This window comes from Esox lucius, chromosome 14, assembly GCF_011004845.1.
Source record: "Esox lucius isolate fEsoLuc1 chromosome 14, fEsoLuc1.pri, whole genome shotgun sequence".
Taxonomy (NCBI): domain Eukaryota; kingdom Metazoa; phylum Chordata; class Actinopteri; order Esociformes; family Esocidae; genus Esox; species Esox lucius.
The window spans coordinates 33,274,910-33,293,458 of NC_047582.1; the positions used below are offsets into that span (position 1 = coordinate 33,274,910).

At 42.1% G+C, this 18,549-nt stretch overlaps 2 protein-coding genes across 7 annotated transcripts in view; both read right to left on the reverse strand.

The window, feature by feature from the left end:
- Nucleotides 1–592: 592 nt before the first annotated feature.
- On the reverse strand, nucleotides 593–14,528 carry sytl3 (synaptotagmin-like 3). Of its 6 annotated transcripts, XM_020053127.3 has the most exons (18): nucleotides 13,678–14,522; nucleotides 13,267–13,408; nucleotides 11,445–11,631; nucleotides 8,940–9,235; nucleotides 8,436–8,651; nucleotides 7,988–8,055; nucleotides 7,257–7,308; nucleotides 7,050–7,116; nucleotides 5,985–6,060; nucleotides 5,501–5,625; nucleotides 5,047–5,169; nucleotides 4,206–4,378; nucleotides 3,974–4,076; nucleotides 3,606–3,776; nucleotides 2,640–2,748; nucleotides 2,429–2,534; nucleotides 1,861–2,066; nucleotides 593–1,466 (listed from the first exon to the last, which is right to left on the reverse strand). In XM_020053127.3, the coding sequence occupies exons 4-18, from the start codon at nucleotides 9,038–9,040 to the stop codon at nucleotides 1,375–1,377; spliced, it is 1,788 nt and encodes a 595-aa protein (XP_019908686.2). In that variant the 5' UTR covers nucleotides 9,041–9,235; nucleotides 11,445–11,631; nucleotides 13,267–13,408; nucleotides 13,678–14,522; the 3' UTR covers nucleotides 593–1,374. The 6 variants fall into 6 exon arrangements, with proteins under 6 accessions (XP_019908686.2, XP_010876706.2, XP_010876705.2 ...); XM_010878404.4 differs by lacking the exon at nucleotides 11,445–11,631; XM_010878403.4 differs by lacking the exons at nucleotides 11,445–11,631; nucleotides 13,267–13,408.
- Nucleotides 14,529–15,881: 1,353 nt separating this feature from the next.
- Nucleotides 15,882–18,549, reverse strand: part of enpp1 (ectonucleotide pyrophosphatase/phosphodiesterase 1) — a 34,609-nt gene continuing 31,941 nt past the window's right edge. The window contains exons 21-23 of the mRNA XM_029125172.2: nucleotides 17,903–18,035; nucleotides 17,530–17,674; nucleotides 15,882–17,138 (exon numbers count right to left, since the gene is read on the reverse strand). Coding sequence (XP_028981005.2) covers nucleotides 16,986–17,138; nucleotides 17,530–17,674; nucleotides 17,903–18,035 — 431 coding nt within the window. The 3' untranslated portion in view covers nucleotides 15,882–16,985. The remainder of the gene's footprint in view (nucleotides 17,139–17,529; nucleotides 17,675–17,902; nucleotides 18,036–18,549) is intronic.

Consider the following 18,549-nt stretch of genomic DNA (forward strand, 5'->3'; position numbering starts at 1 on the left):
GACTTCTGCTTTTTAATCGTCAGACGTGACGGAAAAGTTAACCACCAAGTCTATTTTTGCTATATAAAAAAAAACCGAATGAATAGAAAAGACGCAGGAAGAACAAAAAAAGAAGCACCTCACTGATATATGATGAATATTATACGTGGCAGGAAAGACCGGGCAGCAGAGCCTACTGTTTGACATCTCAATCGCGTTGTGGTTGTTTCGGCCAACAGAGGAACCCTAGCAATTGCAGTTTCATTCGCTGTTTTAGAGTGAACTGCTGTGGGAAACTCGGCCGGAAGCAGTCAAGTGAATCCACAATACCAACACAAACGTCTTTTCAAGCCAGCTTGCAATCGTTTGAGAGCTATAGTGATGTTATGTCACAATGTATTAAATAGATAGATGATCTGCTCGGTAAGATTTTAAATTGGTTACGCTAGCTAACGTTAGCTATGTATCCTAAGTTAGCTAGCTACTGTCATGGTAGGTATAGGTTAAAAAACATTCACATTCAGTGGACGGGCTATTTTGAAAATATGATTATATGAAATGAATGCACAATTAATTACGGGAATATTTGTATATTACAATTTTAATGGTTTGACAGAATAAGTATACTTATACACTATAGTGTGAAAATATATTGTGACATTTTCAAGACAATATTTGCATGTTTTCTGTTAGAGTGTAGAGGAACGGAGGAAGACAAGATAGGTAAATATGTGACTACAGAGCCTACGTATGAAATAAAATACAAAAATGAGGCAATGGGAATCTGTTACCCAAAGCATTTTATTGGAGAGGACAGAGAAGGGATCGAGAAGGAAAAATGAAGGGCGTAAAAGGAGTGAAGCAAGGGGAGTGTAGGTGGAAAGGTAAAGAAACAAAGGAAGATGAGTGAAGAAAAGATAAGAAAAAGTCTATTTTCTGTCTTTTCAGTTTTGCTCATGTTTTCTTCTGCTCTTAATCTACCCAGACTAAAAGGACCACTGAATGGCTGTTCAGTGTGGACAATTCTGTCTTGTCTGTAGTGTTTCAGAAATATAGTTGTTTTCTCTGTTTATCACACTGTGCCTGTTATACTAAATTCATGAAACCGGAAATGTTCCCCTTTTTTACTAATAGATAACATTGGATTTTTTAAATAATTTTAACTGGAAATGTCCCCAGTTTTCATTTCAGAAATCTGGTCAATTTACTGTATGCAGAAAATATTTTGTTTTTTTGTGGAACATCCCTTTAATATATAAGTCATGAAATCAATAAATAACAAGCAGAACTTTCACAAAGCAAGGGTGCAACAGTCAGTGTAAAACAGTAGTGCTGAATCTTTTCTCTTGATGAGATGTGGCATCCAGTCGGGTGGTTTGGAGACTGATGACCTCGTCATGTTCTCCTGCCACTGGCGTTAGCCTGCATGGGCAGTCGGCGGTCATGCCAGACGTTGGGAGTCTGCAGCAGCAGTCGCCATGACGACTCTGGGAGACGGTAACAGGTTGCCAGGTCAGTGACATCACCAGGAACGGTCTTTCCTTTCAAACATTCTATTTTGAACATTGTATTCTGTGACACCAGAGACAGGACTGAACAGAGTCTGAGAGCGAGAGGTTGAGTGAGAGAGAGTGTGTGAGAGACACTACCCATTTTCCTCAAACAGCTTTTCTCCAGATTCCACTTCCATATCTACTCTCCTGTTTATCAAAATCTCATTGACACTGGACTCAGACTGTCCGTTATCTTAGAGAATTGGACTTGGTATTAAATGAAGGAAACACTCAGACAAATATCTTAGTATCCGTCTAATCTCAGAGAACTGGAGTTCATTTTAAAAGAAGACAGGCAGACATGGAGGAAGAGAGAAAGGCATGTTACCGGTTTCCATTCTGACACAGCCCAGGAGGCGATCTGAGAAGCTAAAGGGGGTGTGGTCCCAGAGTTCCAGCTCCAGTGTGCCGAACTGAAGGTCATAGGGCGTGACACTGCTGTACAGCAGCTGGTGACACCATTCTGGACTGGGCTTCTTCTTCAGGACAGGGGTCTTCTGAATCAGCTCCCTGGATCCAGAGAGAAGCAGGTACCTGAAACATACAGTATAAAAGGTTAATACATGGTTTTACACACACACACACACACAGATTTGTTTCTCCTTGAGGGGACCCTAACGCCTTACCTTAACCTTGAAACCTAACCAGCAATGCCTAAACTGAAAAGCAACCACCTATAACTTATTTTCACAGCATTTTCCCCTAAGCCTTACCCTTAGGATGGAAATGACATTTTTCTTAGGAAGGACCAGGTCAAAAAGCTCATCGGGACCAATCTGCCAGGTTCACATTAACCCCAATCACACTCGCACACAACGGAAAAATATAAAACGGCATCACAACCCAGCAAACAAACGCACGCACCCATCCATCCACACGTCATATACTGTATCTACCCTTTCACATAGGTGTTTTGACTGATGTTTGCTTTCGTGGGCAGGTTTTTGGCACCCGTGATGAGAACAGCCAGTTGACCAGCGTGGCTTGGTCCAAAATTCACTTCTGTGTGGAGGAACAGGAGAAAACCAGGTCATTTGAAATCCCATATAAGGGAACTACTTACACCCAGTAAAAAAATAAATAAAAATAGTCTGAGAGTCAGCCTACCATCTGTGTCACAGACCCAAGAGGGCTGGGATTGGCAGGTGAATTTCATTCTGACCAGCAGTTCTCCGGCAGCAGTTGGCTCTGCTGCACCCCCTTCTGAACACTCAGGCTAAACACAGACAGACAAAACAAAGTGTGTGTGAGATACAATTCCCACTCATCTCCCACATATCATAGGCTACAGACCAACAAATCATTTTTAATTAAATTTAACACTGGTACATTTTCGTGTCTGTAAAAACAGCATTGTCTGGTGTAAACTGCAACGTCCAGTCACAGCAGCTAGAATTGTGAACTGTTGCCAAGTGAAGAATATTGTGAACGGACCCCATATTCATCTTGTAATTCATTTCTTTTGTCATGCATACTTGACCTTTTCCTGCAACGCTGTAAATAGATTTTAGTATGACATTCGAAATGTCTTTACCCTTTCGAAAACTTGCATGTAAGGTTTACTTAGAAAGTCAATCTTTTTATTTTATTTTGGTTGTCCATTTTGTTATTTAATTATTATGCATTTCTTTAAAAAAAAAAACAGCTGTTTATATTGAAATAAAAAATCAAGAGATGGAGATAAAGACAGGGACAGACAGTAGAGAGGAGCCATAACAGTAATTTGAACAAAATCTTATTCCTCGCCACCAAAATAACATTTAGAGATATAAAACAGGTATTGTGTAAACTCTGCATAATGATCAGACATTATTTTTCTTACTATTCAAAATTAATTCTTCCACTGCTCAAACCTTGAGTTAAACAGGATAAATAAGCCAATGGGACATTCATTCTTGTCGTTTGTAGTGACACTAAACTGGTGGTGGGGGGGGGGGGGGTCTTTAAATTCTACAAAACTGATGGATGTCCTCTGAACCAGAACCAGGGCAGAGAACCTAGCATGTCGATGCCTTGTAGCGTACTGCAGAAGCAAGGAGGTTGGGTAGCAGGGCCTGAAACCATTCAACCTACCTTGGGACACAGGGAGTACCAGCTGGAGCAGTGTGTTGTCCTGTCCTGAAACACCAGCCCCTCCAGTGGGACCAGGACCCCTCCCAGAAACACCTTCTTCTTCAGGGTCCCAGAGTGCCACACAGACGCCTCCAGAGCAGTTCTGGACAACATGGCTGGTTCCAGCTGGTACTGTGCACCAAGGAAAACCACACATGGCGAGGTGAGACAGAGGAAATTCTGTAGCAATGTATTTCAACCACAACCTGTAAGCCAGTTCAGGTTTTTTTTAATGATGACTAAAACAGGGAAGCTGAACTGGGAAAACAACTTTTTTCACTAATGTTTCATGTTGTCATGACAAACACAAACCGGATTGGCCTCCTTACATTTAAAACTTCATTATAAACGGGGTCCGTCGTGTTCCTCTTGACAGGCGTTTTCAGCTTGCTACAGCGGGAGGTCTCAAGCAGGAGGCAGACCTTCACATACCTGCCAGGGAGGGTCACACATAAAGAACAGCACGAGGAACGTTTAAGCAGACAAACTGGAAGGTTCCTTTCCCAATTCTGATCAAGGCTCCACAACCAGGGCCTCTGTGTGTAGAGTAACGCTGCTTACGGATGGCACTTCTTCCTCTTGACATCTCCACAGGACAGGTTTCTGCAGCGTTTCACCGTTACTTCCAGGCAGGAACTGTCGCCATCGAAGGCGACCGCGAGCTCCAGTTCTCCGGTCACATTGCTGACCTCCAGGAAGCCACTATCTCTTCCAGTACTGCGGATACTACAGCCCTGCAAGTAAATTATCTTGATCATTACAGCATTGTGGACCATGTAGGCCTATTCTGTAACTAGGCCTGCAGATCGTTTAGTTGCATTCCCTTGTTGCTTCTCTAAAAGCTGTACGGAAAAAGATAGGGCAATCAACATAACCTTTATCTGATCAAGTCGTGATAAAACGTATTGACAGGATGTGCTGAATGAGCTGCTGGTGTGCAGGCATTGGTTTCATTCGAATTCATTCGAGCTTTTAGAGATTTAGTAGAGAGATCAGGCAGTGTTTACACATTTTCATCGTTCAGTCAGTCTGGTAGTAGTTGTAGGGTTTTATACAGTTACCAAGACCAGTCTGGTAGTAGTTGTAGGGTTTTATACAGTACCAAGGCCAGTCTGGTAGTAGTTGTAGGGTTTCAAACAGTACCAAGACCAGTCTGGTAGTAGATGTAGGGTTTCAAACAGTACCAAGACCAGTCTGGTAGTAGATGTAGGGTTTCAAACAGTACCAAGACCAGTCTGGTAGTAGTTGTAGGGTTTCAAACAGTACCAAGACCAGTCTGGTAGTAGTTATAGGTTTTATACAGTACCCAAGACCAATATGTGAGTTAATGTAACCATTTCAACAAGAGCAACTGTGTAAATATACTACAACGCAGGTTTAATCATCAGGTCAACCAACTCACCCTTTTCCATTCTAAGTACTCTGAACCGAGGGAAAGCTCTTCGTCGGCACCCGACGAGGAACAGCTCTGGTCATCATTTTTGCTCTTCTTGAACAGGTTGGGAAGACTAGGCCCTTCATTTAACTGTGGGAAGAGACATGGTGTCTGTTTTAAATATAATATAGTGTTGTAACTACTGTAGCAATGTTATGGTAATCCCATCTGTATCTTTCAGTTCAACATCTCAGCCATTACGACAAGAAGCTGGAACATCTTGCAATTGCGATGTTTTATAAGTCTTTCATGTCTGAAAAATGTTCACCACCATAACATGATCAATACCTTGAATCTTTTGAACTTGTGGCACAAGTCTCTTTGATATTACCTCAAAGGCGTTTTCTGGAACATACATGGTTTGTTTTACTTCAGAGTGCAAACCTTTGACAAAGTTTCACGCCTTTTGGGATTTTCTTACATTGGGTGAAGATTTGTTGATGTCTGTGTCAGAGAGGCTTTTCGGGGAAAAACTCGGTCTCCGGTTTTTGACCACAGTTAGGAGATCCTGTTCCACTCGTACGTCCTCTTGAGATCTGGAGAACCCTGGAAGATAACCGGAAAAGTAAGTCAAATAGCTTAATGACTTTTCCCCTCCAGAACACGGCACCATTGACGTGTTGCTTACGAACGAGCCTTAACATAGATACCATATCTTATCTGGTTGCCTAGGTGCCGTTTCCTTAACTGACAGTCAAGCATAGGAGTGGCTTATTGACCAAATTAGAGTAAAGTGTATGATAATACTGTGATGTAATGTCCATATTTCTGTTTTGATGCGTCCATTCAATCCTATTTTATTCCACAGCAGTAACCTCTAATGGCCTTACATTTGGACAAAATACTATTTTTGGTTTACTTTTTTTTCTCACCGTCTGAACTGAAACCGATCAAAAGAGTCTTACTTCTCATGTGGCTGGAAATTGAAACCATCAGATCCTCCATAGACTTGGTGAAGGGTTTTTTCAAGCTCTTCAGTTCCTACAAATAACCAAACCACCAAGTCATTGACAAAAACCAGACAGACCAAATTTGAACAGTGTCTTCTGAATTACAGAATGTTGACTGATATTTCTTTATGACATAGGATATCCGTAGGATAAAACCCCCAGAAAATACTGACCCTCCCCCAAGAAAAGTACATATTCCCCTCACCCTCCCTGAGCCTTCGGGGGAAAAACCCACTGTACAAACAACTGACCCGATAAAAGTTGAAATATTAGAACGTATATAGCCTTAATTAGCTATATATTTAAATACAGAAGGTATTCTAAAAAATGTCATTGTGCCAAAAAATTTGATTATAGGGTTTTTACTTTTCCAAACATCTATAAAAATATGAATATAGTAACATAACTACAACACTAGCTAATACACATAGCCTAATATGCACAATGCTGCATGCCCTTCTTGCAGATAATGGAGCGAGCACTAGTTTCTATTATTATTTGTTGTGTTATTTAAAAAGAAAAATGTAATCACTTTCGCAACCCCGGTCCAACTACAATACCAGAATTAAAGGCCCCGTCCGGTCATGATCAGGTTCGGGCTGAGAATGAACTCCCTACCCCTGGGTCAAAATGTCTTTAGCTGCAGTTTTGCTGGCCTCAATGCAACTAGCCCGTCCTCCAGATCACTCAACCCCTTTTAGCCCGGGTAGGACTTAGGCCTAGCTCGCTGAACCTGTTCTGAGCGTGATTTGTCTGCGCAGACCAAGGCTGTGGCAACCTTCCTACAGTAGCCTACTCAATAGCAATAAAGGGAACCACCCGATGCAAGCTCAGCACGGAGCGGAGACGTCTATTCTTTGTCATCCTTTTCCACCATTTGAAGAAGTATGTTTTACATTGACGCAGTGCCGATGTTGATCATTTGCCGCAAGCCGTGAAATTAAGAAGTGCCTGAAATTAAGAAGCTTCACCCTCCCCCGTTTCCCTCTGTGTCTCATGTACAATTCTGATCTCCCTTACCGCTAATCTGTTGAAAGGCGGGGCATCGTACGAGGGCGGTGGGGTTGGCGGAACGACTGCTATGTGACTGGAAAATGAGACACATCTAATTAAATTATATATACATATATATATATATTTTATAATATATTATTAATGACTTGGTAGCCCTATGTAACTGCATCTATCTGAACTTGCATCTCCAGACTGTGTTAACTGTAAATTTACCTCAGCCGCTGGTATGACATCAGCAATTTCTCCCCAGTAGTCTCACAGTTCTCTGAAAAGATAATAATAGTGTTGTTATATCTACCAAAACTGGGGCCTCTACAGAGCTGCTACAAGTACTTGAAGCGTGATAAGGAGTTTTTCTATAGCCAAATAGAAAACGTGCACATCTGAGAGGCCCCGGGACCAGGTTTGGGTAGCCTGGTCAGAGGGGTATGGTCAATGCATTATTTAGTCAAAATAACCCACACATCAGTTGATCCAGAAGATCACTCATAAGGAAACAACCAAAAATACATGTCCTTTATGACTCGGCAAGTTATGTAACCCTATTCAAAAAGCCTTTAACAATTTCTGTCATAGTGTGAAACCAGCCAATGAGATTCCCACTGGAGTTTTCATATTGGATTTTGTCTTTATAGAAAATGTTTCATAGGAAATGTTCCTATTGGAATTCTTTAAATTGTATTTCTGTTGTATAAATTCTACTAGACTTTCAAGATGTTCATAGGAACACATCCTCCAATGAGAATACTCCAATAAAAAGTCCTATAAGATTGTTCCAAATGATGGAAAAATCCTACAAGTATTTTTAACTAGGTAAGACTCTTTGCTTCAATGTATTATTATTATTAATATTTTCTTATTAATAATGATATTCATAATATTTGGAATGAATTATGCATATGAAAAGTAAGTGAAAAGGTGCACAAGGATAATATGAAAGGAACCTGCGTCAGGAGGATATTTCTTGGCCTTCTCTTCCAAAAACCACTCTCCAGACTTGATCTTGACTTCCCTTAGAAGAGTTTAAAACTTCATTTTAGATTAATTAAACTCAGTAGAGTACAGAAGCTCATAAAAATGTAAAATGGTTACAGCAGTCAATATTACAGTCTAATCTTTGTTATAGTCCTGACAGTTTATGATACGGCACTGACATTACGGTCTTGTTACACGTTACGGTGCTGACGTGACGGTCTATACCACAGGGTCGACGTGACGGTCTATACCACAGGGTCGACGTGACGGTCTATACCACAGGGTCGACGTGACGGTCTATACCACAGGGTCGACGTGACGGTCTATGTCATGGCTTCCCAAACCTCGGTCCCGGGGTCTCCTAGGGGTACACAGTTTCTTACTCAGTCTAGGTTACGGTGCTGAAATGCCTCTTACCTGTAGGCGTGGCAGACAGTACACTTCCAGTCCAGGGTGGACACGCCCACTCGGCATTTGCTGCAGATGCGGTGGCTACAGCCTCGACACACTGCTCCCGAGTTCCAGAACTTTCCCAGCGGCCTCTGGCAGCGAGCACAAGTCCTTTCGCTGTACTGCCGGGAAAAACTCTTTGCCCCCTTTCTCCGGATCTCCTGCAGTTCCATCTTAAGCCTCCTGTAACCATGATAGGGGGCAGATGAAGCTAAAATACATGTGATTTACTAGAAGCTCTTTTTCCAGATCGACTTACAATAGTGAGGGCATATAGTCAGACCATTCCACTAATCAAACACAAGTGAGCTATACAGGTTTTATTGATGGACATTATTTATAAACTTTAAAGCAGCATCTGTGAAAACTCACTATTGTCATTTTCAGTATCACTAAAGGTTTGAGGTTATTAATACACTATTCATGAAGGAAAGCAAATTAAATTGAAGTCATGTTTATTACGCTGTTCACCTGATCCTTTCTTCCTCTGCACTGCGCAGAAGTTTGTCCCTCTGAAGAACTTCCAGAACCTTCTCTCTCTCCAGAGCTTGGAGCAAGCTCAGATCCATCATGAAAAATGTTTTTCCTTTCTTCCACTCCTTCTACTCCTTCTCCTTCCACTCCTTCTCCTACCACTCCTTCTCCTTCCACTCCGTCAATCTGTCTTTTCTTATTTTCTTCTCTCCTTTGATCTCCCTTTGTTCCACCTTCGGTCCCTTTCTATTCAGTTAGGGATGCTTCTACAAGCAAGACGTCTTTGCTTCGTTCTAAAAAAGAAATCGAGCCAGAGTGCAGATCACGTTAGTCAACGTCAGAGACATCCCATCACCCTGTCACAGAAGCTCTCTCCGCTTCACATCCCAGACCGCAATAGATCGATCTGTGATGTTTCTGCTCTGGTGGTCCATCCTATCTCACTGTCAGCTTATCCTCCCACACACAGCACCACCCTCACTGGAATCCACTTATCAAAGTTGAAGGACTGATGTCCACTCGGTCTACTAGGACAAGAAGAGGGAGGTGAGTAACGGAGGCCCTGACGGTAACAGCCCACGCACTCTCCCAGGCCTAGAGCTCATGCAACCGGCCCATCTGATAAGCCACCCAAGCTTGTGCTTCCTTTCTTGGTATTCCCTGTGACGTCAATGCCACAGAGCTTCGGTCAGAAGAGTGAGTCACATTTTGTGTGCCCCCCGCGCCCACAGCAGGATACAATGCAACTGCTGCCGCAGAGATGTGGTGATGCTCCAGTTAAGGCAGCACAAAGCACAGCAACTACACACACACACACACACAAACATAAAACAAACAAACAAACACACAAACGCACGCGCGGGCGGGCAAACACACACCATGCACATACACACGTCAAACAGATGCCAAGTCCTGAATTATTAACAGTGTTGTTAATGTGTCTCTCTACTCTCCTCTCAGTTCTCCGGGCTAGCGGTTGGGGAAAGGCCAGGTGATGTGAAGAAAACAGAGTAGGGGGGGGGGCTCATCAGTGATTGGACGCCTCGCTTTGGCTTATCTCTGGCATTATGCAGGGAAGCAAAGGGACCCTGCAAACGATCAGTATCTTTATGGCTGCTTCCCCACTGCCTAAAAGCTTCTGTCTGCAGATCCTACACAATAGGAACACTATGCTGTAATATTGTAATCAAGCACTAGGTGCCATTCATCCGGGTTTTGAGGAATATGGCCAATATTGGAATGACCGGACCCTATGAAGAATGTGCCGCTCCTGGTCAACCAATAGCGTCAAAAAGCCCCACAGAACCAAAAGCCTTTCTTTCAAATTGTTTCCGACCAGCGCGGGAGGTTGCGAAGTAGTGCTTCTAGAAAATGTATGAGGCACGTTCTTTTTGGAAGAGCTCGTTTTTTTTTTTGCCTGACCGCTGGTAACTCTCAATGTCATTGGCAAATGTCAATGTGGCCATGATGTGGTGACAAACTCATTTTGTAATTACTGGCGCTAACGAACCACCACAGCTCAGCTGCACTTTTCTGCCACAGTTCCTCTAATACGGGAAAGACTGTTTCTGTTCATCTTATGACAAGTAGGTGGGCCACATGAGCCGACCACCATGATTCAGATTGTCTGGTTAATGTGGTATTGTGACTTCCCAGAGGTGACATGAGAGCACAACAACACTATAGTGCAATTAGCAGAGTCTGATATCCACAGCGTCTTTCAGCTGGAATTGGGGTTACATGCCTTGCACAAGGGAACAAAAAAAACACTTGAGGATTCAAACCAGCCAACTCTCCAGCACTGGCACAACGCACTGACAATTATACAATCTCTGTGTGTGTGGGTTGGAGGATTGGGGGGGGTGGGGGGTTCATGTGTCCACATCAACTGTGAGAATGCACTAGACTCTCACGGTAAAGAAACAAAAGCAATTTCCTCAGTTCAAACCACAGGCTGCATTCAATTCATATAGAACTGGAGTCCCGTGTGTCTTTCTGCAGCCTCACATCTGACCACACCTAACAAGAAACACTCAACAGAGAGAAATTGCATTTCTCATAAGGGCTGGGGACAATTCCATTCAATTTTTCACCTGGGTTGAGCTTAAACTGAATCAATGTTATGTGTGCGCACGTGTCATTTAACAAAAAAACAGAATCAAATTTGTTTTCATGTCGCATGCACTTGATGTTTGGTTGACAACTGAACCAAATGTAGGCCTACATGGATAATCTACCCTGACGTCTGCATTTCTTCAAGTTATACCCAAATGTAACATTCGAAATGTAATTGACCCCGAAGCCTGGAGGAAGCCCATGAGGCGTTATCGGCTGGTCATCATCCATTACAGTATAGTCAACCAGTGACCTGCCGCTCCGCAGAAAACTGTCTGGGTCTCAATCTGTTTATTGTTAGCATAGTAAAGCATTGATCAGCCATTCAATAGGAAACTATTGTGATTCAGTCTGAAACCATAGTCTGGTGACTGATCTCACACCTACCCGTCCTGACAGTTTGACTAGCCTGGCCCGGCTGGCCTCACGCTGGTTCAGCTGAGAGGCGGTTACTGTTCAGTTCTCGCCACAGGGCCCATCTGCTCGCTTTCGACCCCCGTATTTTCCACATACCATCATAGCCACTACGACTGGATGACCAGTCCCGGTTTTGGTGGCATGTCCACGGCTGGAACTGTGCATTAAAAAAAGATTCCAAAGTGAAATAATATTATACGTGGCCAGTGGCGTTCTTTTATGTAAAACATTTTTTTTCAAAAGCCACTCCACGTTAAACCTGCGGTTACTTTTATCGGCAGTTTGAGTGATGACAATATCCCGTGGCTGATGGGCACCAAGTCGCTTTACTTCAAGTTTCTCCTCCAAATGAAGGGTTTCAAACCGATCCTCGAGTATGAAATCCACTTTATTCATTTTCTCAAGTTATCTGGTGTTTGTGAAGCTAACAAGCTAGCAAAGACAATCTACCCTCCTCGCTTTTCTTGCCGACTAATGTTGGCGGCCAGACAGACAGACAGCCAATCAGGTCTGAAATACCAAATTACGCTGTAGTGGGGCTACCGGCTGTCAGCCCCACTTGGCATCAAATTTGTGTGATCTACATTGATCACACTAACATTCTGAGCATGCGTATTAATATTTTTACACGTACATTGTACATAGCATTGTGAGAGAGGGGCTAGCCCCACATTCACGCTTAGCCTGTGGCCTACTACTGTGAAACTCGAATCGGCAGAACGCAGTCTGAGGTAGCAAGGCAGAGACCAATGAACATGAAATAAAAGCCTAACACAAATTATATGCAATTTAGGAAGATGCTATATTCGTAAATAATAAATTATAGGAAGTAATCTGCGAGAAATAAAAATAATTTTGTTGCAGTTCTTTCTGTTGACAACAGGTGGGGCGTAAAAATGTAAAAAAAGAGACAATAGTCTCTCTTTTCTTCACTCATCTTTTCTTTCGTCCTTTGTTTCTCTTTAACTTCCCATCTCACTCGCCTACACACCTCAATTCACTCTTTTTACTCCCTTAGTTTTTTTCTCACTCTCTTCTCCTTCCTCTCCAATCATTAATAATGAATTGTACACTATTCGATAAACATACTTTGGTTAACAGATTCCCATTGCTTGCCTTGTTTTTGTATTTTATCACGAAAACATTGTTTTTAATAATACATTTTCAGGCTCTGTAATCATATCTTTACCGTTCCTCATTCACTCTTCTTCCTATCCAGTCTTCCTCCTCTCTTTCCTTCCCACTCTCTAATAGAAAACATTATGCTAAAGTAGGTTGACCAGCCTCATGGTATCTTCTGCTCTTATTCTGCCCAGATAATCCTAGACCACTGAATGGCTGTTCAGATTAGACAGTTCTGTTTTGTCTGTAGTGTTTCTGTAATGTAGTCGTTTTCTATGCCGCAGTGTGCCTGTTAAACTAATTACATTAAACCGGACTCTCATTGATAACAAACATCGGATATTTTAATAATATATTGACCGTTGAACATGAAATGTCCCTGGTTTTCATTTCAGAAATCTGGTCATCTTAGATAACGTCGACTCATACTCTTTCAACGCCTCGCATTGGAATCGTGTTATATGTTATAGTCTAATAGGGTTACTGACCAGTCAAAACGTAAGCCTTTTGTTTTCCCCGTTAAAATGATTAAACCACTGGAATGCTTAAAGTGTTTTGTGGGACAGTGGCGAAGTTAAGAACATGACGGATATGCTGTATCAATAGTAGCCTATAGCTCAAAGCAATTGACAAAAATGACATGAGCCCGGAATAGAAACTGATGTATTACCATGCTGACATTCATGGTGCTTTCCCGTAGAGACAGGCAGTGGACCTCCAGCGTAAAATTGTAGCCTACTAAGTTTCCAGCAGGAGTGACACTCAGAACCAGAGCATCATTCAAGCTTTTGTCTCAATGTAAGACAAAGGTGCTGGCATGAACAGATGGAAACAGTTTGGTCAGTTTTAAGCAGTTTAGCACCATAAGATTTGTCAAAATCCTTCCCCTCTGGTTCGTCTAGTTCAGACAGGAGAACATTTTGCTTTCGGTGACACAGACTTAAAGAAACGTGACAGGAAGATAATGTAAATAATTTATTTAAGTCCATAATAATTTACGCTACTTGACAGAATAATTTTCTTTTAATACGTAATTCCCCTTAGCCCAGACAGTAAAAGAGTCTCAGACGAAGGTCCTTACCTTGAGCCGAGGTCTCACTGCAGCCCATTCAGTTATGGTCACGGAGACAGGTGGTTATATGAAGGGGCTGCAGTCAATGGGGCGAAAAACCCGCAACTTTTTGTTTCCTTCCTGGTGTCATATACTGACAATGATGAAATGAAAAAAGGTTTGCTGAAGCGATGTGCAGTTTCTTCCATTTCCTTTTATTATATTTGTTGTGAGTGGGCCAACGTGGGACAGTTTCTGTCTGACAGATCCCGGTTGTAAAGTCATTTTGAGCCTTGCTAAGCCAATGTTTTGCTGACAATAATTTTTGTGGAGAATTGTGTAACCTTTCATGACCGTAGTGAATGTAGTTGTCACTGTCAGACGGGGAGGCACTTGTATTTTTTCAGATTTTAATATTTGATGTAGGCTATTATGCGCAAACTAGACCGAACAAGTTGCGTGCGCAAAAAAAATCGTTCAATGTTATCAAATCATTTATTCGAACTACCTGCCCGTCAAAAAGTGCCCTGTAAAATGCTTTGCCAGACAATGAAATAGAACGTTTGAGTTCTTTGAGGCACTTGACAAAACGCAAGTCCCCACCTCCCAATTAAGCTAGCCTACGTCGATAATTGAGAAGAATGAAGAGATTGCTCAACATTTCACTAAGCTACATTGATTTCCTTTTCATCGAGTAGAGAAACAAGACGAGGATCTCGCACGAAAATAGATATGTACTCAATTACATATAAACGCAACAAGCTGCAATTTTTACGATGTTGCTGAATATTTACTGCGTGGTAAAGTTGAAAACAGAATTCGTCCGTGATGAGAACATTTCCAGCGTGCCAGAGGCCTTCGAAGGTAAGCATTTCCCGCCGAACACGGTTACGATGCTGAACTTGAGTTGACCAGCAATCAAAAATTGGGGGTCTTATGGTTAAAAAAAATATACTGTACTTTCTATGGCAACCGCAATCTGCATTCAGCACAATTTCACACCCACTTACAACCTGACATCTGTAGTTCTGTGTTGTGACAATGCCCATTATGGTGACCTCTTGTTACTGCTGTTAAGGTACCCTAATGCAGTGGTTCCCAACCAGGGGTACTAGGACGCTTGGCCTCTCCACAGGGTTACTTGAAAACACTCGTGACACCATAGGCTTACTAATGAAATTAACATGAGGGGGTACTTCAGGGGAACTCCAAGCAGTGCAAAATCTTTTTGGGGTACAGTAACTGAAAATCAATGCACTAATGTATTGATCGTGCTGTCGAATTTGAGAGAAGTAAGCTTTGTGAGTATAGAACATTCCTCAAATATTTTATAGATCACACAGATGAAACATGGGTCCAACACTTAAGTTTGTCTTGGGTGAATTTGGGGAAAAAAATTGTCTTTGGATGAAATCAGGGTCAATGTCCCGAAGCACTGATTTTGAGTATCTGGCCTGCCGTGTCATGTCTGGTTGGGTTTTTTTTGGATTGTCAAAGTAAGGAATAATCAGTCAAATTTGAATAGTTTCTTAGTATAGCATCAATTTAATTGGAAAATAACAGTGGTGTTGTTTTAGTTTGACCTGTGACTCAGTCCCCGATTTGTAAGAAAATCCTGTCAGGTGCCAGTGGAGTCACCTGATCAGGAGCAAATGGGGGTCAATAAACGAAAGGTCTCTGGTTCTAATTCATGAGCCTGCAAGGGGAAGATTCTGGCCTCTCGTAGAGCTTGGGTGTTAACCCTATTTGATCCCAGTTGCACATAAGTGCTCTTATTCATACTTACCAGGTAAAACGAATCCTGCCCAATTGGCATTGGCTTAGTCTACCAGTCAGTCACCTACCACAACTAATTTCCCCACGTGCCACATGGACAGATGTTCTGTATGAGCTGTCAGTGTTGCCAAGTAAGCTGCTAATGACTGTGTAGTCACTCATCAGTTGGCCAAGGACTACTCAGTTTCAAAGCGAGTGGTTTTGATGACGGTACATATTTTCCATGTATGAAGTGGCTAATGTGAAACACTATGCACAGCCTGACATCTTCCAGTGGAGGTGGGAGCTTTTGACTATGACGGTGCTGCCCCCAAATGACGGATTAGGTAACTGCATGTTCATATTTATCCTCATGTATTTTGTTTCTTTTGAGTCATCTTTGTCTCAGTAATAATTTCAGTCCCTGTCATTACCCAAAGCGCACATGTTGTATACATACTCATTAACCACCTCACAACAACAGTCATGTTATATATTTAATCCCAGTTGTCCACATCAACTATAGCCTGAAATACTATGACTCATAATACCCATAATACCTTGCGGCACATCTGGTAAAGCAGATCTTTTGGTTCTTAAACCATACATTTCTTCCATAGGGAATTTCTAGTAAGGCCTGTGTTTTGTGTAGATTTGATCCATCTCACCATTTAAATAACCATGTAAATATCTACCGGACAAGGTGACTAAACAATATTGGATAAATATAATCAAAAGCATTTTTGTAGAGTTACATTTGAAGCAAATATGTTGAAAGAAGTAATCTTGTCCTGATTTACACAGTTGTTAAAACACCTAGCTGGATTAAGACAAAGAAACACAGGCCATATTTGAAGAGTCAACTATTTCGGTCTATACAGCCTTGTGTTTACCATGACGGAGCAATACAAATAAAAATATATAAACAAAACAAGAACTAATATCAATATTTGTACAAACATGAAAATGTGGGTGAAATGTGGTTCTCCTGTTATTTGTTCTTGTAAACCAGACACTTTTTACTATAACAAAATGTGTATTTTGGGCATCTACACCACAATCGCCCCCTCCTAAAAACATGGGCATATGATTCAATCCTGCAAATAACCAGTATTTTTCCATTCAATAAAATGTCTTTGGCCACATTGTTATATAAAATCTTATGGCATTGAAATATATGTAAGACTTTGCTCTTCTCCATTCTCTTTCCTTTCCCACTATTTCTGGGATGAGCGATATACATTAACGTAATTATATATTTTTTGGTTCAGTGTTCTGGTAGATCCATCTGCCCTAGCTCATGTCCTAGCAGACAAACGCAAATTTTATTTGATTCATGACTTCTGTCTGTCACAAAGTCTTCTGCGTCTAGGGATTGAGGATCAATTGACTCTCAGGTTGTTTCTCAGTTGCTCTTTGCTCCTCTGAATTTCCTTAAATATCAGTGTAGCACTAATATTTTTTCCCCATTGAATTCAGGGCAACAAATTTGGCCCGTGAACCTTTACTTACTTTGTGAAACCATCTCAAAACAATAAAAAAATAACTGTACTAAAACCTGCCAGAGGATTCTAAATAGGCTTTTAAAATGTCTGTAAAAATGTCTTGAGCTGTAGCGTTTCTTCCACTGATACCCTGTCGTGGTAGAAGCTGAGACCAGTCAGGAGCTCAATGTCTCGGACCCGGGCAACATGGAACTGGGCCCACTCCTGAACCCACTGGAAATCCGATCCATTCTGAGGAGAGACAGGGAAGGAAAGGAAGGCTGATTCATCTATGATACTCAGAAATTATAAGCATCACTGCGAACAATAAAAAGTGCAGATGGTTTCACACGATCATCCTATCCTTGGTAACATTTTGTCAGATATGTTGAAATTAATTTTAGAATTGTATATTTAGGTCATAATGGTTATCATACTTTTCTGGATACCTTTATAAAGATGTTGGACTTGATTCAATGTGGAATTCGCACATTCAGGACAATGTAATTGTTCGCTTTAAACAGGGCAAACCAGACGAAGAGCCGCTCAGGTATGAGACATGCATTGACCATAAGTCTGTTCACAAGTTCCACAGGGTAGCAGGTGGCCCTATGAAATAGGCAGACGTGATGGGGTGACTCACAGCGCATGTCTCCATGTAGTCGGGCCTGTGGGGGAGCACAAAGGCCATGGACTCCAGGGGCCCCAGACAGTCAGTGGGGGAGAGGAGGGAGTTTCCACAACTGGTCAGTATCACATAGAAATGAGTTGGGACGGGTGCCTCGTGTCTGGGGAAGGTGGCCGGGGGTGGGGGGGATGGGGGGTGGGGGTGGGGGGGGGTACACAAACAGAGGCCAATAGTTCATCACCAATATTGTGTTATAGCATTGCACCCCTTGCTAATTGACTCTTATGTAAATCAGAAATAATTGCAGTAAATAGATCAACTGAGTGTACACAAAACAAACAAACAAACATGACAACAAGAACACTAATTCATGATTTGGACCACTTACGCTGCACTGACAGTAGGAGCAACAAAGTGGCCCTTGGCCTCTGGGTCAAAGACCGGTCCGCTCATTACGTTGACCCCATTCAGCTTCTGGGAATACTTTGCCAGGACGACATTGTGGAAGTAGGTCCAAACCTCTGCAAATGCAAGATCATACATTTGTGCGTGTACTGATTACTAGTCACGGGACAAACGTGTGCGAGTGGCAGCCCCGGATATAGAATCGGTTTAAGATTGTAATGAATGTGATTAAATACAGCTGTACGGGTCCGGATGTTGGAACCCGCCTGAACCTCAGTGTGTCACCAGAGGGCGCTGTTAGGTATGTTTGTACACAGTTCTATTCTTGTGTGGGAAGCAAAGGCACACAGCAAGACAGCGCACTCCTCTATGACTAATATGCTTACTCTGTACATATTCACTTAGCTACAGAAAACTGGATCTGAACAATGTGACTGTTGACCTCTCAGACAGTGGTTCTCCAGTGAACAGAACCTACCGCTGTACCCCTGAACACAATGCAACACGGATCCTATGAACGAAATAAACAGGACACTTTGACCGCAATCACATTACAATCCTCATTCGCTAGGAACCCATGACAAAGAGACTATTCTAACACAATTCAATAGGGCTGAAAACAGGCCTTTA